The 25,802-nt window shown below is 42.7% G+C and overlaps 1 protein-coding gene across 10 annotated transcripts in view; it reads right to left on the reverse strand.

Annotated features, from left to right (window-relative positions):
- Positions 1-25,802, reverse strand: part of ADAMTSL3 (ADAMTS like 3) — a 186,763-nt gene that overhangs the window by 37,687 nt on the left and 123,274 nt on the right. For all 10 annotated transcript variants that reach the window (XM_015873010.3, XM_085514963.1, XM_085514964.1 and 7 more), the window contains 4 exons: positions 25,402-25,606; positions 24,374-24,521; positions 22,940-23,024; positions 3,171-3,457 (listed from right to left, as the gene is read on the reverse strand). In XM_015873010.3, the coding sequence (XP_015728496.2) occupies positions 3,171-3,457; positions 22,940-23,024; positions 24,374-24,521; positions 25,402-25,606 (725 nt within the window). The remainder of the gene's footprint in view (positions 1-3,170; positions 3,458-22,939; positions 23,025-24,373; positions 24,522-25,401; positions 25,607-25,802) is intronic.

A 25,802-nucleotide genomic window follows, 5' to 3' on the forward strand; every position in this document is an offset into this window, starting at 1 on the left:
ATTATGAAAGTTAAAGTTGTGCTTATGTTGAGGACTCTGGTATCAGGACCAGAAAAGTCCATATTGAAACAAAAAGATGTTGAAAAATAAGATCAAATCCTCAGAACACCAAGCAAATTCTACTACAAATTCTACTACAAGGATCCTCCTCGTTGTCTTTGTTGTCAGAGCACACTGTTTGCTTATTTTCACCTTGGGATTTCTTCTGGTATTGAAGATCTTCAGGTTTCAGAATGATTATACAGTTTCCGACAGATGTTAAAGGTGATATCTGCCTCAGGACAAATTAACATGGACAACTTCTATTAGTATTTATGGAAAGATTGATGAAAGAAGAAATAATTGCGATAGCAGCCAACAAAATGTAGCAGTCCTCAAAAGCAGTAAGATTTATGGCATTCAATATGCTGCACAACAAGCCACAGAGATCTGATGCAGAAACATATACTAAACAACCATGGTCAAATGCTGTCTATGTTCTAGAAGCTGGTGAATAGGAAACTGGAAAATAAAGATCATGTTTGATAATGAGCTGCAGACTGATCTCTCTCCCTATTTCTAAAGCCCCCAAAACAATGTTACCATCTGCATTTTTACATTTGCTTTGGAGAGGGGCCAGACGAGAATTTAAATTAAAAGTCTAGTCTGTATGAAGATCTAAAGAAGAAAGAAAGAAAAAAAGGTGCAAGTGACAAGCACTGAAACAGAGATTCAGCCCTTGCTAGAACAGTGGCTCTAAGCCTTGCAGCTTATTTTTAGACCCTGCAGACTTTTCCCTCATTCAGAGAGGTGCAAGTAGTAAGGAAGGGAGGGAAGTTCCAAGGACACAGAAATCCACAGGAATTTATTTTAACTGCTACTGCTAGACACATACATAGTAGAGAAAAAGTACCTAATATAATTTACGTTATACTGGAATATTCCAAACTTAGATAACATTCCTTTCTTTGTAACTAAAGAGTTCATCTAATTGAAGTGAGATCTGAACATAAAACTTAGCAGAAAGGGATCTGATCCTTTGAACTACACAATGGAAAAAGAGTAGACATAGTGAGATCGTTAGTTAATACACTGCAATAAGCTGGGAACAGAAGAGATGTCTGGTTTCCTTAAAACTACTTATCGGCAGGTACTTTTCGGTCTGTTTGAAAGTGCTTGCCAAGGCAGCAAGAGGACCAGAACTGATAGAAGGAAAAAATTACTATTACCTAACTAGCATAACAGCACAAGGGTTCTCAAGCTGTTCATTGATAAAACACCCTGACAACTTTCCACATTTCCTGGGCGCAGGACCTAAGAAAAATGTCTATGCGTAGTACAAGTAATACCACAGAAACCTTGAGAATACAATAAGACGTTTGCATCCCAACTTTTATAATGACTTATTCTTATTTCACATGAAACAAACAGAATACTATAAGCATCTACAGGAAAACTCTGGGTCAGGCAACCTCACAAATTCATGAGAAGACCAGAAGTCGACAGCCAAATCCACACTCAGCTCCACCGGGAACAAAACAAAGCCAGATGTGATTCTGTTAACCAGTCATTCTGAAGCTCCTTTGTGCTGGCAAGTGAATCTATTGTCTTCAGGAAATTCTCCTTAAATTACCTTTAGTCTACACACAAATTACCTTTAGTCTACGTAACAAATGCAATTTGTTATGTAAATGCTTTTGCATGGACAAACTCACATGTGAGGACACTAACAATGCAGATGTGCACATGTAATGACAGGCAAAGATCAGAAATGATTCCAGCTGAGCTTCAACTGATCTCAACAAGGGGGGGTGTGGGGGGGAGGGTTCTGGAACATCTCTGAGAAAGACTCTGGCTAAAGAGCCATAAAATACATTTAAGATGGCAATGAAATAATTTTGCGTTGCAAAAATCTGTTGAGAGCTGAAAAGAACCCACAAATTTAGTAGTAAGAAAAGCCCTGTTTCTGCTTTAGAACATGACTCCATACCTCTAAAAACAATTCCCCCAAAATGAGGAAACAGAGACAGTAGCTGTTGCTATCATGCCATTTTTAATACATACATACTTGGATGATACTTGTGCTGATCATCATGTCTACTGAAGGCAGTGGAAGATATGGATACATCACCTTTTGTGACTGCACATGCTGCTATCCCTATGAATCAGTATAATCAGTGCTAAATGATAAAGAAGGCACTTGTCAGTCACTTACCATCCTGCTGATAGTGTTCAGGGGCATCCCTCCCAACTTCCATCTTCAAGTTTTGACGTGGTGAATAATACAAAGGCAGGCTGCTTTCTATGAGCTCTAGACTGGGCTCTCCACTTCCAATTGTAGTCACTCTCCCCTTTCCTACATTTTTTATTTCTGCTATGGGTACAACTGTCTTCACTTCCCACTGATGTCATCGTTCCTGTCATGCATAGGTGTGTTCATAATTCCACTGCCTCCACTTAACACTTCATAACTCACTTCCCTGTTCAGTTCCAAAGTACAGTAGGTAGTAGCAACACCAGCAGCCTTGTCTAGTTACATGTACTTCAGACGACAGAGAGATTCAATTACATCCAAAAAGGAATGTGCTTAACTACTTGCAGACAGATGTATGGCATGAAGTTCCTATAGAGTTATATGGTGTACCAAGACCTAAACAAACTCCTCCTCAATCTCCAGGCCAGTCAGACAGAAAGCAATACATAATACTACAATTTTATCTACGTGACAGAATCACAGAAAGTATAATTTTGTATCCATACTGAAGAAAATCGCAGCATTTTTAGAAGATAAACAATTAGTATAGAAATTTAACCTCCAAAATGATAAGCTTTCAGTTCACAGGAAAAGAAAGTTCATTTTTTTTTGCCCATCACTGATGCATTAAACGCACTGGTACTATCAACTGCTTGGCAGCCAAGATTCTTGTAGCAACAAGACTGAAGCAAGCTGCTGTAGCAAAAGCTGCTTGCGTCTTACTCAACCAAATAAAGTCTGATGCTTGAACACATTAAGAACACTTCATTAATAACCTAGGAAAAAAAATAATAAAAGCTGAAGATCCTTGTTTTCCTACATATCAGCATTACTAATTCAGGTTAATGCCCTAACAGAAAACGCGGCAATTTCAAATGCCAAGTTCTTGTAAGTCAGGATTAAAAAGAAAGGGGGGAAAAAAGGATAATAAAAGTACCTCCAAGACAGGTGGCTGAACAAGGAGTAAAACCAATGTACTCCCAGTCATAAATCACACTGCCATCTTCAGCATGTGACAGTTCTGGTGTGTAGGGGACCGGATCGCTGTCACAGGGTGCCTCGTGACATACTTGTTCTGTGGGGGGCTTCACATCCTCACATTCCTCCTCAGGCAGTTCCACCTCAGTCTGCGTAAATGAGAGAAGAATTCGGCACTTCACATCCCGCACCTGTATGCCACTGCCACATGTGGCACTGCATGGAGACCACGGTTCAGGAATAAACCTACAAATGAGCACAACACAAATGAAATGTTTGCATTTAGCTCTAAAATGTGTCCGCATACACACAAGTAAAACACCACTAAAAAACATACATGTGGTTATAACATAATACACAATGCTATCTGGAGTTCCAAACGATTGAATAATGGAATACGTCTTTCATTTTTCTCTCATCCCAGATGAGATTGTTCTTTATGAGAAGAGTACTGACCAATTGATGAATGGTTTTGTCATTCAGTGCTAAGAACTTAGCAAATGTCAGGCCAGTGCAATCTAAAGGCCTGCTGAGTTCAACGATAGTGCTGGCAGGAGTCAAAGCCAGATGCTTTTCATAACAAGTTTTAAGTGAACAACCGTGGGAAAAGCTGAATAGAAAGGCTTTCTTTTACTCCAACAGATAAAATCTGCTTGGTGCTGAAACAGCAGATCTCACAGTCTACCCAAAGATAGCCACACAAACTAACTGGGATAGTCACCGAAGTGAAATACTTCAGCATGTGCCTAGATCTAAGCAGATCAGGCAATCTTCTCAAGTCAATAGGACTGTGATGTGCTCAGAGTTAAACTTGTGCTTAAGGACTTCATTGGATCAAGGACACTGCACACAAGGAAGAACAAGAAATGATCTGTTGGTCTGTTCCTAAAAAAGTCCAAATCCATTCGTAGTTATGTATCCAGATGGAAAATTTTAAGCATTTTTTCTTTAACTTTCAGCAAACCTATAACATAATGGAGGTTTTCCCATTGAATATCAGTGCCTGGGATTTTACAGAGAACTACAAGATTAAAAGAACACACATTCAAATGCCTTTAGTTCTACTTTGGTATTTTGCTAATGTAGCCATGTGACTTCTTAGCTCCTAAAATTCTGCAACATGGCTACCTCAGACACAAGGCAAGAAAGACAGGGAACCCGAAACACATACATGTATATCTGTATACACAGAGATATGCATTAAAGAAGGAAGTGACTGGAGTGCATGAGAGCCCCAGAGGTGAGCACTGTACCTGAATGTCGAGTTTAGAATTCTCTTTTATTTTTTTGTATTTATTTTTCAACACATTCTCAACCAAAGTCTCTGACAGGAATCATTAAAGCAAAAATCATAAGCGCAATGTAGGAATCAGTAGTAGAAGTATCTTGCCCAAGCTACTTTTGGCATATCCACCATTTGCAGGTTCTAAAACACAGCTGCACGTATTCTCTTGTTATCAATGAAAATAAGACACAGAAGCATAGAAAGACAACTGTAATAAGAGGATGGACTGGAAGCTGGGACTTCATATTGCACTTCAAGCTTGGATGACAAGAGAATAAAACTAAAATTAAATGAGAAGGGACTGTACCAAGGAAATCATAAGCCTCTTATTAGACAGAGGAGGGCTGAGATATTGCACTGAACCATGTGTAAATTACAAAAAAAAAAAAACAAAACCCAAAAGATAAAAAAATCCAAACCAGAGAGATATCTCATCATTTATTCGGGAAGAAGCAACAACCTATTATTAGAGGTTCTTCTTAAATTGTAAACCCTAATGCAAAAGTCTTACTTGGGCTAGAAAAGACATGAGCAGTTAGGGCAGTTAAAGCTCCTGGGCGTGGGTGGAAAGATGAACAAGGTTGCCACTGGCGACAAGATTCTGAAGTCACAAGAGGGTTCCGGCCGTGGCTACAAGCCCACCGAAAGGATCGAGCACTTCTTCCCAGAGCTCCCGCTTTTATAGGGCTCTAAAAGTGAAGAGCGCTGACCAAAAGTTGGCTTTGCTGCTGCTGAGAGTAGCAGGCAGTCTACGAAGCACAACGTACAACAAGTGATTCAGCACAGAGATTTTAAGGGCTACATTTGGCAACGTTTGGCTCTAGACCAGAAGGCTTATCTGCCCAACAAGCCGAGTCGAGCTGCATTCCATCACCCAAGTCTTGCTGCCAAACAGGAGAAAATTAAAGCAAGCCAAAAGATGAACAGGCTGAACACAGGCGAAGAGGAGAGTTCTGAACATGAATCTCCGCCGCAGAAACCTGACAACTGTGAGAAACCACCACGGAAGCGTAAACGTAAAAGAAAACATTTGGATGAGCAGGGAACAAGAAAAAGGCCATACTTGACAGAGGATGACTCCTCTGACACTGAAAGCACCAAAGATACGGTCGCTGTACCAAGGAAAGTGATGAAAAAAGAAGAGTCCACTTTGCACCACAGCACCTTGCTTGCCAATGCCTACAAGCAGAAGCCGCGCAAGAGGCTGCAGCAGCCCACCTCACAGCTAACCCCCCAGCCTGCCACGCAGAAGGCGCCCAGGCCCAGGCCCCGCCGGCGAATGCCATACGAGGCTCGCTCCATCCGTGTTAACAAGAACGCAGGTGAGACCCTGCTGCAGCGGGCAGCGTACCTGGGCTGTGAGACAGTCGTTCGGTATTGCGTGAAAAACAATGTCTGTGACATTCACCACCACGACGACTCGGGTTACTGTGCCCTGCACGAGGCCTGTTCCAGTGGCTGGCTGAACATTGCACGATTTCTCCTTCAGAACGGGGCTCATGTGAACTGCATCGCAGAGAGTGGAATTGGACCAATCCACGATGCAGTACTAAATGATCACATCGGCATTGTCCGCCTCTTACTGTCTTATGGTGCTGACCCAATGCTCCCATGCTCAGGGAAGACAATTTTTCAGATGCCAATCAGCCAGGAGATGGCGACCTTCCTAGCAAATTATTTTAACTGACTTGCAGGGTTGAAGTGCCAATGACCCTGATTCATACTGGGATTTCTACGACAGCTCTATGTGCGATCCAATATACGAGTATGGACTTGACACCCCGGCAAATCCCCTTGGCCCAGAGAAGAAAGTTGAAGATGGCTTTAGCGATGCATTTGAAGTTGAAGCCTCTCTGAAGATGTTGGAGTTGGTAGCACTTACAAGCAAACTCCAGACTTTACTGTGCTCCTCACTGCACTTCTTGTATCCATGTGAGGAACCTCCCCTTCGACACCCATCCATGACCCAAGAGCTGTTTAATGGTTTTAAGCATCGTTAGTGTTTCAATGTTGTTTTATTATTAAATGTTTGTTCTATACATAGTGTTTCAATGTTGTTTTATTATAGTAATGTTTGTTCTATACAGAGTTACTCCTTTAGGTATACGTGTTCAAATGCAATTGTTTCTGTAAAGAAAATACACTATTATATATGAAAATATCTTTCCTTGATATAAAAAATGTGCATTCTAGTCGGATGGATTTTTCTTTTGCAGCCAGATATACAAAACTCTTATATGTTTCTTTAAATGCACACAGACTTTAGTATAAGTTTGTTATTACTTGGAATTCTTTTCTTCTTATAGAACACATCCACACATGGACTTTGTTTCATAAGCACAGATTACACAGAACACACTTCCACACTTCCCTTAGGTTATGCAAACCAAGTCATGTGGTTGGTTTGGGAGATAGGATTTGGTAAGGCACTTGGTTATGTTTTTGTTATTTTTCTTTTACAAAAAGGATGCTTGGTTTATGACCTCAGTGGTCTTTACCTACCTTAATAATTCTGTGATTAGTAATGATTATATGACCAGCAAGAAGCAGCTGGAGAAACCCCTCAGATGTGGGAAACAATGCCTATAGAAAATGTGAAGGAGAGTCACCTGGGATAAGATTAGGATCAAAAAAGAACACATGGTGAACATCTAGGACTCCAGGGTAAGTGAAGAGGAAAAAAAATCCAGGAAGAAGCAAAGCTGTGGAGCTGTGAAAGGATGCACACTAAGATCACAGGTCTGCGCTCACACTGCATGGCCACAGTGGAATAGATCAGTCACGTCTAGGTAGGCATGAAAAACTTTGCATGGAGCAGGCAACCTATTATTAGAGGTTCTTCTTAAATTGTAAACCCTAATGCAAAAGTCTTACTTGGGCTAGAAAAGACATGAGCAGTTAGGGCAGTTAAAGCTCCTGGGCGTGGGTGGAAAGATGAACAAGGTTGCCACTGGCGACAAGATTCTGAAGTCACAAGAGGGTTCCGGCCGTGGCTACAAGCCCACCGAAAGGATCGAGCACTTCTTCCCAGAGCTCCCGCTTTTATAGGGCTCTAAAAGTGAAGAGCGCTGACCAAAAGTTGGCTTTGCTGCTGCTGAGAGTAGCAGGCAGTCTACGAAGCACAACGTAAGGGCTACAGAGATTTTAAGGGCTACATTTGGCAACGTTTGGCTCTAGACCAGAAGGCTTATCTGCCCAACAAGCCGAGTCGAGCTGCATTCCATCACCCAAGTCTTGCTGCCAAACAGGAGAAAATTAAAGCAAGCCAAAAGATGAACAGGCTGAACACAGGCGAAGAGGAGAGTTCTGAACATGAATCTCCGCCGCAGAAACCTGACAACTGTGAGAAACCACCACGGAAGCGTAAACGTAAAAGAAAACATTTGGATGAGCAGGGAACAAGAAAAAGGCCATACTTGACAGAGGATGACTCCTCTGACACTGAAAGCACCAAAGATACGGTCGCTGTACCAAGGAAAGTGATGAAAAAAGAAGAGTCCACTTTGCACCACAGCACCTTGCTTGCCAATGCCTACAAGCAGAAGCCGCGCAAGAGGCTGCAGCAGCCCACCTCACAGCTAACCCCCCAGCCTGCCACGCAGAAGGCGCCCAGGCCCAGGCCCCGCCGGCGAATGCCATACGAGGCTCGCTCCATCCGTGTTAACAAGAACGCAGGTGAGACCCTGCTGCAGCGGGCAGCGTACCTGGGCTGTGAGACAGTCGTTCGGTATTGCGTGAAAAACAATGTCTGTGACATTCACCACCACGACGACTCGGGTTACTGTGCCCTGCACGAGGCCTGTTCCAGTGGCTGGCTGAACATTGCACGATTTCTCCTTCAGAACGGGGCTCATGTGAACTGCATCGCAGAGAGTGGAATTGGACCAATCCACGATGCAGTACTAAATGATCACATCGGCATTGTCCGCCTCTTACTGTCTTATGGTGCTGACCCAATGCTCCCATGCTCAGGGAAGACAATTTTTCAGATGCCAATCAGCCAGGAGATGGCGACCTTCCTAGCAAATTATTTTAACTGACTTGCAGGGTTGAAGTGCCAATGACCCTGATTCATACTGGGATTTCTACGACAGCTCTATGTGCGATCCAATATACGAATATGGACTTGACACCCCGGCAAATCCCCTTGGCCCAGAGAAGAAAGTTGAAGATGGCTTTAGCGATGCATTTGAAGTTGAAGCCTCTCTGAAGATGTTGGAGTTGGTAGCACTTACAAGCAAACTCCAGACTTTACTGTGCTCCTCACTGCACTTCTTGTATCCATGTGAGGAACCTCCCCTTCGACACCCATCCATGACCCAAGAGCTGTTTAATGGTTTTAAGCATCGTTAGTGTTTCAATGTTGTTTTATTATTAAATGTTTGTTCTATACATAGTGTTTCAATGTTGTTTTATTATAGTAATGTTTGTTCTATACAGAGTTACTCCTTTAGGTATACGTGTTCAAATGCAATTGTTTCTGTAAAGAAAATACACTATTATATATGAAAATATCTTTCCTTGATATAAAAAATGTGCATTCTAGTCGGATGGATTTTTCTTTTGCAGCCAGATATACAAAACTCTTATATGTTTCTTTAAATGCACACAGACTTTAGTATAAGTTTGTTATTACTTGGAATTCTTTTCTTTTTCTTATAGAACACATCCACACATGGACTTTGTTTCATAAGCACAGATTACACAGAACACACTTCCACACTTCCCTTAGGTTATGCAAACCAAGTCATGTGGTTGGTTTGGGAGATAGGATTTGGTAAGGCACTTGGTTATGTTTTTGTTATTTTTCTTTTACAAAAAGGATGCTTGGTTTATGACCTCAGTGGTCTTTACCTACCTTAATAATTCTGTGATTAGTAATGATTATATGACCAGCAAGAAGCAGCTGGAGAAACCCCTCAGATGTGGGAAACAATGCCTATAGAAAATGTGAAGGAGAGTCACCTGGGATAAGATTAGGATCAAAAAAGAACACATGGTGAACATCTAGGACTCCAGGGTAAGTGAAGAGGAAAAAAAATCCAGGAAGAAGCAAAGCTGTGGAGCTGTGAAAGGATGCACACTAAGATCACAGGTCTGCGCTCACACTGCATGGCCACAGTGGAATAGATCAGTCACGTCTAGGTAGGCATGAAAAACTTTGCATGGAGCAGGCAACCTATTATTAGAGGTTCTTCTTAAATTGTAAACCCTAATGCAAAAGTCTTACTTGGGCTAGAAAAGACATGAGCAGTTAGGGCAGTTAAAGCTCCTGGGCGTGGGTGGAAAGATGAACAAGGTTGCCACTGGCGACAAGATTCTGAAGTCACAAGAGGGTTCCGGCCGTGGCTACAAGCCCACCGAAAGGATCGAGCACTTCTTCCCAGAGCTCCCGCTTTTATAGGGCTCTAAAAGTGAAGAGCGCTGACCAAAAGTTGGCTTTGCTGCTGCTGAGAGTAGCAGGCAGTCTACGAAGCACAACGTAAGGGCTACAGAGATTTTAAGGGCTACATTTGGCAACGTTTGGCTCTAGACCAGAAGGCTTATCTGCCCAACAAGCCGAGTCGAGCTGCATTCCATCACCCAAGTCTTGCTGCCAAACAGGAGAAAATTAAAGCAAGCCAAAAGATGAACAGGCTGAACACAGGCGAAGAGGAGAGTTCTGAACATGAATCTCCGCCGCAGAAACCTGACAACTGTGAGAAACCACCACGGAAGCGTAAACGTAAAAGAAAACATTTGGATGAGCAGGGAACAAGAAAAAGGCCATACTTGACAGAGGATGACTCCTCTGACACTGAAAGCACCAAAGATACGGTCGCTGTACCAAGGAAAGTGATGAAAAAAGAAGAGTCCACTTTGCACCACAGCACCTTGCTTGCCAATGCCTACAAGCAGAAGCCGCGCAAGAGGCTGCAGCAGCCCACCTCACAGCTGACCCCCCAGCCTGCCACGCAGAAGGCGCCCAGGCCCAGGCCCCGCCGGCGAATGCCATACGAGGCTCGCTCCATCCGTGTTAACAAGAACGCAGGTGAGACCCTGCTGCAGCGGGCAGCGTACCTGGGCTGTGAGACAGTCGTTCGGTATTGCGTGAAAAACAATGTCTGTGACATTCACCACCACGACGACTCGGGTTACTGTGCCCTGCACGAGGCCTGTTCCAGTGGCTGGCTGAACATTGCACGATTTCTCCTTCAGAACGGGGCTCATGTGAACTGCATCGCAGAGAGTGGAATTGGACCAATCCACGATGCAGTACTAAATGATCACATCGGCATTGTCCGCCTCTTACTGTCTTATGGTGCTGACCCAATGCTCCCATGCTCAGGGAAGACAATTTTTCAGATGCCAATCAGCCAGGAGATGGCGACCTTCCTAGCAAATTATTTTAACTGACTTGCAGGGTTGAAGTGCCAATGACCCTGATTCATACTGGGATTTCTACGACAGCTCTATGTGCGATCCAATATACGAATATGGACTTGACACCCCGGCAAATCCCCTTGGCCCAGAGAAGAAAGTTGAAGATGGCTTTAGCGATGCATTTGAAGTTGAAGCCTCTCTGAAGATGTTGGAGTTGGTAGCACTTACAAGCAAACTCCAGACTTTACTGTGCTCCTCACTGCACTTCTTGTATCCATGTGAGGAACCTCCCCTTCGACACCCATCCATGACCCAAGAGCTGTTTAATGGTTTTAAGCATCGTTAGTGTTTCAATGTTGTTTTATTATTAAATGTTTGTTCTATACATAGTGTTTCAATGTTGTTTTATTATAGTAATGTTTGTTCTATACAGAGTTACTCCTTTAGGTATACGTGTTCAAATGCAATTGTTTCTGTAAAGAAAATACACTATTATATATGAAAATATCTTTCCTTGATATAAAAAATGTGCATTCTAGTCGGATGGATTTTTCTTTTGCAGCCAGATATACAAAACTCTTATATGTTTCTTTAAATGCACACAGACTTTAGTATAAGTTTGTTATTACTTGGAATTCTTTTCTTTTTCTTATAGAACACATCCACACATGGACTTTGTTTCATAAGCACAGATTACACAGAACACACTTGCACACTTCTCTTAGGTTATGCAAACCAAGTCATGTGGTTGGTTTGGGAGATAGGATTTGGTAAGGCACTTGGTTATGTTTTTGTTATTTTTCCTTTACAAAAAGGATGCTTGGTTTATGACCTCAGTGGTCTTTACCTACCTTAATAATTCTGTGATTAGTAATGATTATATGACCAGCAAGAAGCAGCTGGAGAAACCCCTCAGATGTGGGAAACAATGCCTATAGAAAATGTGAAGGAGAGTCACCTGGGATAAGATTAGGATCAAAAAAGAACACATGGTGAACATCTAGGACTCCAGGGTAAGTGAAGAGGAAAAAAAATCCAGGAAGAAGCAAAGCTGTGGAGCTGTGAAAGGATGCACACTAAGATCACAGGTCTGCGCTCACACTGCATGGCCACAGTGGAATAGATCAGTCACGTCTAGGTAGGCATGAAAAACTTTGCATGGAGCAGGCAACCTATTATTAGAGGTTCTTCTTAAATTGTAAACCCTAATGCAAAAGTCTTACTTGGGCTAGAAAAGACATGAGCAGTTAGGGCAGTTAAAGCTCCTGGGCGTGGGTGGAAGATGAACAAGGTTGCCACTGGCGACAAGATTCTGAAGTCACAAGAGGGTTCCGGCCGTGGCTACAAGCCCACCGAAAGGATCGAGCACTTCTTCCCAGAGCTCCCGCTTTTATAGGGCTCTAAAAGTGAAGAGCGCTGACCAAAAGTTGGCTTTGCTGCTGCTGAGAGTAGCAGGCAGTCTACGAAGCACAACGTAAGGGCTACAGAGATTTTAAGGGCTACATTTGGCAACGTTTGGCTCTAGACCAGAAGGCTTATCTGCCCAACAAGCCGAGTCGAGCTGCATTCCATCACCCAAGTCTTGCTGCCAAACAGGAGAAAATTAAAGCAAGCCAAAAGATGAACAGGCTGAACACAGGCGAAGAGGAGAGTTCTGAACATGAATCTCCGCCGCAGAAACCTGACAACTGTGAGAAACCACCACGGAAGCGTAAACGTAAAAGAAAACATTTGGATGAGCAGGGAACAAGAAAAAGGCCATACTTGACAGAGGATGACTCCTCTGACACTGAAAGCACCAAAGATACGGTCGCTGTACCAAGGAAAGTGATGAAAAAAGAAGAGTCCACTTTGCACCACAGCACCTTGCTTGCCAATGCCTACAAGCAGAAGCCGCGCAAGAGGCTGCAGCAGCCCACCTCACAGCTGACCCCCCAGCCTGCCACGCAGAAGGCGCCCAGGCCCAGGCCCCGCCGGCGAATGCCATACGAGGCTCGCTCCATCCGTGTTAACAAGAACGCAGGTGAGACCCTGCTGCAGCGGGCAGCGTACCTGGGCTGTGAGACAGTCGTTCGGTATTGCGTGAAAAACAATGTCTGTGACATTCACCACCACGACGACTCGGGTTACTGTGCCCTGCACGAGGCCTGTTCCAGTGGCTGGCTGAACATTGCACGATTTCTCCTTCAGAACGGGGCTCATGTGAACTGCATCGCAGAGAGTGGAATTGGACCAATCCACGATGCAGTACTAAATGATCACATCGGCATTGTCCGCCTCTTACTGTCTTATGGTGCTGACCCAATGCTCCCATGCTCAGGGAAGACAATTTTTCAGATGCCAATCAGCCAGGAGATGGCGACCTTCCTAGCAAATTATTTTAACTGACTTGCAGGGTTGAAGTGCCAATGACCCTGATTCATACTGGGATTTCTACGACAGCTCTATGTGCGATCCAATATACGAATATGGACTTGACACCCCGGCAAATCCCCTTGGCCCAGAGAAGAAAGTTGTAGATGGCTTTAGCGATGCATTTGAAGTTGAAGCCTCTCTGAAGATGTTGGAGTTGGTAGCACTTACAAGCAAACTCCAGACTTTACTGTGCTCCTCACTGCACTTCTTGTATCCATGTGAGGAACCTCCCCTTCGACACCCATCCATGACCCAAGAGCTGTTTAATGGTTTTAAGCATCGTTAGTGTTTCAATGTTGTTTTATTATTAAATGTTTGTTCTATACATAGTGTTTCAATGTTGTTTTATTATAGTAATGTTTGTTCTATACAGAGTTACTCCTTTAGGTATATGTGTTCAAATGCAATTGTTTCTGTAAAGAAAATACACTATTATATATGAAAATATCTTTCCTTGATATAAAAAATGTGCATTCTAGTCGGATGGATTTTTCTTTTGCAGCCAGATATACAAAACTCTTATATGTTTCTTTAAATGCACACAGACTTTAGTATAAGTTTGTTATTACTTGGAATTCTTTTCTTTTTCTTATAGAACACATCCACACATGGACTTTGTTTCATAAGCACAGATTACACAGAACACACTTGCACACTTCTCTTAGGTTATGCAAACCAAGTCATGTGGTTGGTTTGGGAGATAGGATTTGGTAAGGCACTTGGTTATGTTTTTGTTATTTTTCCTTTACAAAAAGGATGCTTGGTTTATGACCTCAGTGGTCTTTACCTACCTTAATAATTCTGTGATTAGTAATGATTATATGACCAGCAAGAAGCAGCTGGAGAAACCCCTCAGATGTGGGAAACAATGCCTATAGAAAATGTGAAGGAGAGTCACCTGGGATAAGATTAGGATCAAAAAAGAACACATGGTGAACATCTAGGACTCCAGGGTAAGTGAAGAGGAAAAAAAATCCAGGAAGAAGCAAAGCTGTGGAGCTGTGAAAGGATGCACACTAAGATCACAGGTCTGCGCTCACACTGCATGGCCACAGTGGAATAGATCAGTCACGTCTAGGTAGGCATGAAAAACTTTGCATGGAGCAGGCAACCTATTATTAGAGGTTCTTCTTAAATTGTAAACCCTAATGCAAAAGTCTTACTTGGGCTAGAAAAGACATGAGCAGTTAGGGCAGTTAAAGCTCCTGGGCGTGGGTGGAAGATGAACAAGGTTGCCACTGGCGACAAGATTCTGAAGTCACAAGAGGGTTCCGGCCGTGGCTACAAGCCCACCGAAAGGATCGAGCACTTCTTCCCAGAGCTCCCGCTTTTATAGGGCTCTAAAAGTGAAGAGCGCTGACCAAAAGTTGGCTTTGCTGCTGCTGAGAGTAGCAGGCAGTCTACGAAGCACAACGTAAGGGCTACAGAGATTTTAAGGGCTACATTTGGCAACGTTTGGCTCTAGACCAGAAGGCTTATCTGCCCAACAAGCCGAGTCGAGCTGCATTCCATCACCCAAGTCTTGCTGCCAAACAGGAGAAAATTAAAGCAAGCCAAAAGATGAACAGGCTGAACACAGGCGAAGAGGAGAGTTCTGAACATGAATCTCCGCCGCAGAAACCTGACAACTGTGAGAAACCACCACGGAAGCGTAAACGTAAAAGAAAACATTTGGATGAGCAGGGAACAAGAAAAAGGCCATACTTGACAGAGGATGACTCCTCTGACACTGAAAGCACCAAAGATACGGTCGCTGTACCAAGGAAAGTGATGAAAAAAGAAGAGTCCACTTTGCACCACAGCACCTTGCTTGCCAATGCCTACAAGCAGAAGCCGCGCAAGAGGCTGCAGCAGCCCACCTCACAGCTGACCCCCCAGCCTGCCACGCAGAAGGCGCCCAGGCCCAGGCCCCGCCGGCGAATGCCATACGAGGCTCGCTCCATCCGTGTTAACAAGAACGCAGGTGAGACCCTGCTGCAGCGGGCAGCGTACCTGGGCTGTGAGACAGTCGTTCGGTATTGCGTGAAAAACAATGTCTGTGACATTCACCACCACGACGACTCGGGTTACTGTGCCCTGCACGAGGCCTGTTCCAGTGGCTGGCTGAACATTGCACGATTTCTCCTTCAGAACGGGGCTCATGTGAACTGCATCGCAGAGAGTGGAATTGGACCAATCCACGATGCAGTACTAAATGATCACATCGGCATTGTCCGCCTCTTACTGTCTTATGGTGCTGACCCAATGCTCCCATGCTCAGGGAAGACAATTTTTCAGATGCCAATCAGCCAGGAGATGGCGACCTTCCTAGCAAATTATTTTAACTGACTTGCAGGGTTGAAGTGCCAATGACCCTGATTCATACTGGGATTTCTACGACAGCTCTATGTGCGATCCAATATACGAATATGGACTTGACACCCCGGCAAATCCCCTTGGCCCAGAGAAGAAAGTTGAAGATGGCTTTAGCGATGCATTTGAAGTTGAAGCCTCTCTGAAGATGTTGGAGTTGGTAGCACTTACAAGCAAACTCCAGACTTTACTGTGCTCCTCACTGCACTTCTTGTATCCATGTGAGGAACCTCCCCTTCGACACCCATCCATGACCCAAGAGCTGTTTAATGGTTTTAAGCATCGTTAGTGTTTCAATGTTGTTTTATTATTAAATGTTTGTTCTATACATAGTGTTTCAATGTTGTTTTATTATAGTAATGTTTGTTCTATACAGAGTTACTCCTTTAGGTATACGTGTTCAAATGCAATTGTTTCTGTAAAGAAAATACACTATTATATATGAAAATATCTTTCCTTGATATAAAAAATGTGCATTCTAGTCGGATGGATTTTTCTTTTGCAGCCAGATATACAAAACTCTTATATGTTTCTTTAAATGCACACAGACTTTAGTATAAGTTTGTTATTACTTGGAATTCTTTTCTTTTTCTTATAGAACACATCCACACATGGACTTTGTTTCATAAGCACAGATTACACAGAACACACTTGCACACTTCTCTTAGGTTATGCAAACCAAGTCATGTGGTTGGTTTGGGAGATAGGATTTGGTAAGGCACTTGGTTATGTTTTTGTTATTTTTCCTTTACAAAAAGGATGCTTGGTTTATGACCTCAGTGGTCTTTACCTACCTTAATAATTCTGTGATTAGTAATGATTATATGACCAGCAAGAAGCAGCTGGAGAAACCCCTCAGATGTGGGAAACAATGCCTATAGAAAATGTGAAGGAGAGTCACCTGGGATAAGATTAGGATCAAAAAAGAACACATGGTGAACATCTAGGACTCCAGGGTAAGTGAAGAGGAAAAAAAATCCAGGAAGAAGCAAAGCTGTGGAGCTGTGAAAGGATGCACACTAAGATCACAGGTCTGCGCTCACACTGCATGGCCACAGTGGAATAGATCAGTCACGTCTAGGTAGGCATGAAAAACTTTGCATGGAGCAGGCAACCTATTATTAGAGGTTCTTCTTAAATTGTAAACCCTAATGCAAAAGTCTTACTTGGGCTAGAAAAGACATGAGCAGTTAGGGCAGTTAAAGCTCCTGGGCGTGGGTGGAAGATGAACAAGGTTGCCACTGGCGACAAGATTCTGAAGTCACAAGAGGGTTCCGGCCGTGGCTACAAGCCCACCGAAAGGATCGAGCACTTCTTCCCAGAGCTCCCGCTTTTATAGGGCTCTAAAAGTGAAGAGCGCTGACCAAAAGTTGGCTTTGCTGCTGCTGAGAGTAGCAGGCAGTCTACGAAGCACAACGTACAACAAGTGATTCAGCACAGAGATTTTAAGGGCTACATTTGGCAACGTTTGGCTCTAGACCAGAAGGCTTATCTGCCCAACAAGCCGAGTCGAGCTGCATTCCATCACCCAAGTCTTGCTGCCAAACAGGAGAAAATTAAAGCAAGCCAAAAGATGAACAGGCTGAACACAGGCGAAGAGGAGAGTTCTGAACATGAATCTCCGCCGCAGAAACCTGACAACTGTGAGAAACCACCACGGAAGCGTAAACGTAAAAGAAAACATTTGGATGAGCAGGGAACAAGAAAAAGGCCATACTTGACAGAGGATGACTCCTCTGACACTGAAAGCACCAAAGATACGGTCGCTGTACCAAGGAAAGTGATGAAAAAAGAAGAGTCCACTTTGCACCACAGCACCTTGCTTGCCAATGCCTACAAGCAGAAGCCGCGCAAGAGGCTGCAGCAGCCCACCTCACAGCTGACCCCCCAGCCTGCCACGCAGAAGGCGCCCAGGCCCAGGCCCCGCCGGCGAATGCCATACGAGGCTCGCTCCATCCGTGTTAACAAGAACGCAGGTGAGACCCTGCTGCAGCGGGCAGCGTACCTGGGCTGTGAGACAGTCGTTCGGTATTGCGTGAAAAACAATGTCTGTGACATTCACCACCACGACGACTCGGGTTACTGTGCCCTGCACGAGGCCTGTTCCAGTGGCTGGCTGAACATTGCACGATTTCTCCTTCAGAACGGGGCTCATGTGAACTGCATCGCAGAGAGTGGAATTGGACCAATCCACGATGCAGTACTAAATGATCACATCGGCATTGTCCGCCTCTTACTGTCTTATGGTGCTGACCCAATGCTCCCATGCTCAGGGAAGACAATTTTTCAGATGCCAATCAGCCAGGAGATGGCGACCTTCCTAGCAAATTATTTTAACTGACTTGCAGGGTTGAAGTGCCAATGATCCTGATTCATACTGGGATTTCTACGACAGCTCTATGTGCGATCCAATATACGAATATGGACTTGACACCCCGGCAAATCCCCTTGGCCCAGAGAAGAAAGTTGAAGATGGCTTTAGCGATGCATTTGAAGTTGAAGCCTCTCTGAAGATGTTGGAGTTGGTAGCACTTACAAGCAAACTCCAGACTTTACTGTGCTCCTCACTGCACTTCTTGTATCCATGTGAGGAACCTCCCCTTCGACACCCATCCATGACCCAAGAGCTGTTTAATGGTTTTAAGCATCGTTAGTGTTTCAATGTTGTTTTATTATTAAATGTTTGTTCTATACATAGTGTTTCAATGTTGTTTTATTATAGTAATGTTTGTTCTATACAGAGTTACTCCTTTAGGTATACGTGTTCAAATGCAATTGTTTCTGTAAAGAAAATACACTATTATATATGAAAATATCTTTCCTTGATATAAAAAATGTGCATTCTAGTCGGATGGATTTTTCTTTTGCAGCCAGATATACAAAACTCTTATATGTTTCTTTAAATGCACACAGACTTTAGTATAAGTTTGTTATTACTTGGAATTCTTTTATTTTTCTTATAGAACACATCCACACATGGACTTTGTTTCATAAGCACAGATTACACAGAACACACTTGCACACTTCTCTTAGGTTATGCAAACCAAGTCATGTGGTTGGTTTGGGAGATAGGATTTGGTAAGGCACTTGGTTATGTTTTTGTTATTTTTCCTTTACAAAAAGGATGCTTGGTTTATGACCTCAGTGGTCTTTACCTACCTTAATAATTCTGTGATTAGTAATGATTATATGACCAGCAAGAAGCAGCTGGAGAAACCCCTCAGATGTGGGAAACAATGCCTATAGAAAATGTGAAGGAGAGTCACCTGGGATAAGATTAGGATCAAAAAAGAACACATGGTGAACATCTAGGACTCCAGGGTAAGTGAAGAGGAAAAAAAATCCAGGAAGAAGCAAAGCTGTGGAGCTGTGAAAGGATGCACACTAAGATCACAGGTCTGCGCTCACACTGCATGGCCACAGTGGAATAGATCAGTCACGTCTAGGTAGGCATGAAAAACTTTGCATGGAGCAGGCAACCTATTATTAGAGGTTCTTCTTAAATTGTAAACCCTAATGCAAAAGTCTTACTTGGGCTAGAAAAGACATGAGCAGTTAGGGCAGTTAAAGCTCCTGGGCGTGGGTGGAAGATGAACAAGGTTGCCACTGGCGACAAGATTCTGAAGTCACAAGAGGGTTCCGGCCGTGGCTACAAGCCCACCGAAAGGATCGAGCACTTCTTCCCAGAGCTCCCGCTTTTATAGGGCTCTAAAAGTGAAGAGTGCTGACCAAAAGTTGGCTTTGCTGCTGCTGAGAGTAGCAGGCAGTCTACGAAGCACAACGTAAGGGCTACAGAGATTTTAAGGGCTACATTTGGCAACGTTTGGCTCTAGACCAGAAGGCTTATCTGCCCAACAAGCCGAGTCGAGCTGCATTCCATCACCCAAGTCTTGCTGCCAAACAGGAGAAAATTAAAGCAAGCCAAAAGATGAACAGGCTGAACACAGGCGAAGAGGAGAGTTCTGAACATGAATCTCCGCCGCAGAAACCTGACAACTGTGAGAAACCACCACGGAAGCGTAAACGTAAAAGAAAACATTTGGATGAGCAGGGAACAAGAAAAAGGCCATACTTGACAGAGGATGACTCCTCTGACACTGAAAGCACCAAAGATATGGTCGCTGTACCAAGGAAAGTGATGAAAAAAGAAGAGTCCACTTTGCACCACAGCACCTTGCTTGCCAATGCCTACAAGCAGAAGCCGCGCAAGAGGCTGCAGCAGCCCACCTCACAGCTGACCCCCCAGCCTGCCACGCAGAAGGCGCCCAGGCCCAGGCCCCGCCGGCGAATGCCATACGAGGCTCGCTCCATCCGTGTTAACAAGAACGCAGGTGAGACCCTGCTGCAGCGGGCAGCGTACCTGGGCTGTGAGACAGTCGTTCGGTATTGCGTGAAAAACAATGTCTGTGACATTCACCACCACGACGACTCGGGTTACTGTGCCCTGCACGAGGCCTGTTCCAGTGGCTGGCTGAACATTGCACGATTTCTCCTTCAGAACGGGGCTCATGTGAACTGCATCGCAGAGAGTGGAATTGGACCAATCCACGATGCAGTACTAAATGATCACATCGGCATTGTCCGCCTCTTACTGTCTTATGGTGCTGACCCAATGCTCCCATGCTCAGGGAAGACAATTTTTCAGATGCCAATCAGCCAGGAGATGGCGACCTTCCTAGCAAATTATTTTAACTGACTTGCAGGGTTGAAGTGCCAATGATCCTGATTCATACTGGGATTTCTACGACAGCTCTATGTGCGATCCAATATACGAATATGGACTTGACACCCCGGCAAATCCCCTTGGCCCAGAGAAGAAAGTTGTAGATGGCTTTAGCGATGCATTTGAAGTTGAAGCCTCTCTGAAGATGTTGGAGTTGGTAGCACTTACAAGCAAACTCCAGACTTTACTGTGCTCCTCACTGCACTTCTTGTATCCATGTGAGGAACCTCCCCTTCGACACCCATCCGTGACCCAAGAGCTGTTTAATGGTTTTAAGCATCGTTAGTGTTTCAATGTTGTTTTATTATTAAATGTTTGTTCTATACATAGTGTTTCAATGTTGTTTTATTATAGTAATGTTTGTTCTATACAGAGTTATTCCTTTAGGTATACGTGTTCAAATGCAATTGTTTCTGTAAAGAAAATACACTATTATATATGAAAATATCTTTCCTTGATATAAAAAATGTGCATTCTAGTCGGATGGATTTTTCTTTTGCAGCCAGATATACAAAACTCTTATATGTTTCTTTAAATGCACACAGACTTTAGTATAAGTTTGTTATTACTTGGAATTCTTTTCTTTTTCTTATAGAACACATCCACACATGGACTTTGTTTCATAAGCACAGATTACACAGAACACACTTGCACACTTCTCTTAGGTTATGCAAACCAAGTCATGTGGTTGGTTTGGGAGATAGGATTTGGTAAGGCACTTGGTTATGTTTTTGTTATTTTTCCTTTACAAAAAGGATGCTTGGTTTATGACCTCAGTGGTCTTTACCTACCTTAATAATTCTGTGATTAGTAATGATTATATGACCAGCAAGAAGCAGCTGGAGAAACCCCTCAGATGTGGGAAACAATGCCTATAGAAAATGTGAAGGAGAGTCACCTGGGATAAGATTAGGATCAAAAAAGAACACATGGTGAACATCTAGGACTCCAGGGTAAGTGAAGAGGAAAAAAAATCCAGGAAGAAGCAAAGCTGTGGAGCTGTGAAAGGATGCACACTAAGATCACAGGTCTGCGCTCACACTGCATGGCCACAGTGGAATAGATCAGTCACGTCTAGGTAGGCATGAAAAACTTTGCATGGAGCAGGCAAGAGGGAACCCATTAAAACATTCCCAGCTCAGCTCTACTATATTCTAAAGACACTCTGACCTAGCATGCTGTGCCACTGCCAGTTCTCCTTTCTTATTCTGCCAAACTGCTGCTGAAGGACTCTAAAAGCAGACAGACTACACAAGGACATGGCTGCCACAGGTGATTGTGTAACGTTAGAGATTATTTTCTTTATAGCCTCATGCTGAATCCCTTTGAGAGGCAGCCTGCTATACTTCTAATCTGACATTACACAGTCAATCTGGCAATGCTGACATTCAACCAGCACATTTGATTTTATCACTCCATCTCACAGTCACACGTGATTTTACATCTTTGCACTAACCTGCTTGACTTTAGGGCCACCAGTTTGGGGAGCTAAATAACCCTTCACAGTTGGCTGACCCCGGACTTGAGAGGCTAAAGCAGTGAAAGGCTTCAAGTACAGTCACCGCAAATATGCAAACACCTGTTTGGCAAGAGGTTTCTCCTGTGTGTTGCTGCAGGTGTAAAGATTTTATTACTCGTGATCACACCTGCTCACGCATGTGTGCCAGAAATCAGGAACCGTTAGATGGAGGAAGAAAAACAGGGAGGTTATGGGGCATACTCAACTTTCAGAGAGAGCGATGTAAATCCAAAGTCATTTCAATAAGCTCACCTAAATTATTTTCAACTGCAACTGCTACAAATGAGTGCTGAATTTGGCTAAGTACAACAGAGTGCTTTTCAAAAGCTCACAAAATATGGAAAGTTATATGTTAAATATTGAATACATGAATACAAATATAAGCAGACCTGTACACAAAGGACATAAGGAATTGTGAACGTGCCCTAACATACATGGGACAAGAACAAACCTAGCTGGATTTAGGTTAGGCTTCCATACCCAGGCCATAAGTGTTGTCAGGCTTATTGCAATCGGCTTTGAAGGAGACTCAACACATCCAAAAAGATTCCAGGTGGTCTTTCACACACACACATACGCAAGATGTCAAAGCTCATCCCCGCAGATTTAGCTAAGCTCAGATACCAGCAGCTTTTTCTCACTTTCTTTATGCACTGGTCTCTCTGCACCAAGAAAATTCTGGCAGCCCTACAAAATACTTCTTAATTTCTGACAAAGCCATTAACATTCTTCAGGTAACAGCACAATGGGAAAAATATGAAAATAATTATTAGACATCAAATGGAATGCTTCTTTGTGCATTCATTTAGTCTTAATTTGTTTAAATTAATATCACTTTGTGTGGCTTGAGTGATATAGGGACACTGTTAATAGAGTAGCTAAGCTCTCTGTCATCCAAAACAGGAGCTCCAGAAGCAATGCTGTTGAGAATAAAATTAGGAACAGCTTATAACACAACTCATCTCCAAGGAGGGCCAAATGTCAAAGCAAACTGCAGAGCCAACAGTCATTTCAGATCATCTGCAAAACACGCTGGAAATATTTCTTCACTCTGTAAGACAATGTACTTACGTTGGCTCTTCTGAGACTGCTCTGGTCTCCTCCATCTCATGTGCTTGTTTAAACCATGGGGATTTTGCTTCCACAGGACTTTTTTCTGGTAGAGGAAAAAATAAACAACACTAGGCAATTCCCCCAAAGGCAAGGTGATAAGTAGATGTTTGCATCATACACCTTAGCACTTCATACTTTACATTGCCTAATGATCTATTTATTCAACTTTCAGAATAAAGATATTGCGGATAATAAAACATCATTCATTAGGAAATTTCCATCCTGACACCACTTTTTATTGAGAGGTTACCAGTAATCTCATTTTAATGTATTTAATGTAAGTTTAAAGCTGAACCAATCAGAAATTTTATAAGCCCAAGCAAAGCAAAAAAAAAAAACGTTGTTCTCCAGACAAACTGTCCTCATTAAAAGATTTCCATGAGATAAATTATTTCTGCTAGTCAAATTAGCTAGCTTTACCAAATACAGAATTCAATGCAACAATTAGGGGGAAAAAAAAACCAAAACAAAACAATAAATTCTAGCTTTTCCTTTTTTAGTCTGTCTACATATGCTATACTTCTGTGATGCTTTTTCTTGGGGCACCATCAGACACTTGAGGATATCTGCCTCCAAACTAACATCCCAGAAAGCTCTTTAATTTTCAGTGCTGGTTTCCACCTCATGGTTTAACCCTGAATTCTTCATGCTTGAAGAATAGTCTAGAGTCTGAGAACATCCCAAAGAGAAACATTAAGCTGTCTGCAGATAATTTGCACTCTTTCTGAGTAAATCTTTACAGTGAGTGTCTGAAACATGGTCTTTGAAATAAAAGCTGAAAAAAACACGAGTAGCACCAACCAAACTTTTCTGGGCACAGAGGGACAGAAATGAATAAAGGACAGAATATATTACTTCCTCCCAATTTCCCCTTCTTCATTTTTCCTTTCACCTTCACAACATTTCTACATTATCTACATCAGCTCTTTTAGAGAATATCTGTCGATTCACATAATTGTTACAAACACTGTAATTATACAAAAAATATTTATAACTCAGTGAACTGAAGAAGTCCGCACAGAAGACTCCTAATTTTAACGAGATGCAAAAGAGCAACATCCCAGCTGATACATGCAAGCATCATTCCCATTTCAAGTGTTACTGAACAACTATTCCTTACCACCTTGAACTCATTAATTCTGGTTTTCCCTGTCTGACTGAGTTGTATAGATGTAGTTAGCATGCTCACCTTATGACTGCCTGGCCACATTATCAGCAAATATCAGCAAGGCACTTCTCCTACCACCAATAATTAAAATATATGTTTCTGCCAAGACTAAAATAAGTCCCAGTAAATTCCAGCTTCTGGCATTTCTGAGGGGTTACTAGGGGCTTTTAATTCTCCTTACAAAAATGTAAAATAATAACAGACCCAGATGAAGTTCCATTTACCTCTTGGCTTGTAACACGGTATTGGCACGATGCACTCTTCTTTTATGTGCAGTTTAAGTTGTGGATTACAGCCACCAACATGCTGCCCACGGTGGTCAATGCACAGCACTACACGGTAACGTAAGCCTCGGCCACAAGTCACTGTGCACTGTAGGAGATAAAGCAACCATCTCACTCTCTCTTTTATTTATAAATAGTAATAAAAATTAAGTTTGAAATACCGATGATATGTTTACTTAAGTCTTTCCAGAATTAATCTGATATCAGAGATGTGACTATGAACTTGCATTTCTGGGTGAAAAAAGAGAAGGCTGATGCATGAAGAAATGTTAATTTTTGGAAAGAAAGTGGCTTATTGGGGTTCTGTAAAGCTTATCTGATTGGTAACAGTCTAAAACAGAGGGGTTTGTGTACTGAGAATATGCACTTCCAGAGTGGTCATTTCCAGTTTAAGCTGGGTCAGACGTGCTGTGAGAACTGTTTCTCCACTACAAGACAGTGATGTCATCTAGATGAACTAAGAAACTATTGAAGTGCTGAGCTATCTATCAGATAACTACAGCCAAGATGAGTTGGCTCTATGTTCCTGTTACTATAATGAAAGTTAAGAATGCTGGAAAAATCACCCTTGCAGACACATCAGCCATTAGACAGCCATGCCTTTAGCCATTACATGGAGTGAAAGATCACATCAAGAACTGAGAAACAACCAACCTCATTGCAAACAGGTCTGACCTCTTACTCTAATTTCTCCTCTTTGTAAAGCAGGAATTCAAGAGGAATAAATAATTCAACATGTATTTTTATCTACACAGACATATTAACTTTTTTTTTAATTACTATTGGGCCAGGCTAATTAGAACAAATTTATCCCATGAAATGCTATGAATTTTGCCTGTGTTTTTTTTTTTTCTTCCTGTACGTCTGTACTCACAAATACACGATAACACATGATTAGATGCTTTTTCTTTCTCATTTTCTTTTCCTTTTAAATAGAAGAATAATGGTCTAGAACACTTTCAACTTACCTGAGACCATTCCATTGCCACCCATTTAGGACAATCAAACAGATTACAGGTTTGAATGACTTTGGGCTTAGGGGCATACATGCATTTCCATTCTTCCACTTGTAGAATCTCTCCATGTATGGTCTCCTCTACACACACAAAACTTCTCCTCTGAATACCACCTCCACAGGAAACTGAACATGCCGTCCAAGGGTTATGTTCCCACCTGGAAAAAAAACAGTGGATTAAAAACAAGGCTATTTTTTATTCCACTATTAGAGAGAAAAAAAAATAAAAAAATAAAAAATAAAAAAATCTAATCTCAATGTAATTAAAACGCACTTATATTTTGTTTCTTAATTCTTATCACACATTTAATGTAAATACATTGAATTACAGAGTTGTATTGCGCTATTCCAGGC

This window comes from Coturnix japonica, chromosome 14 (genome assembly GCF_054131305.1).
Source record: "Coturnix japonica strain WE chromosome 14, WE-NBRP24, whole genome shotgun sequence".
In the NCBI taxonomy this organism is placed as follows: Eukaryota; Metazoa; Chordata; class Aves; order Galliformes; family Phasianidae; genus Coturnix; species Coturnix japonica.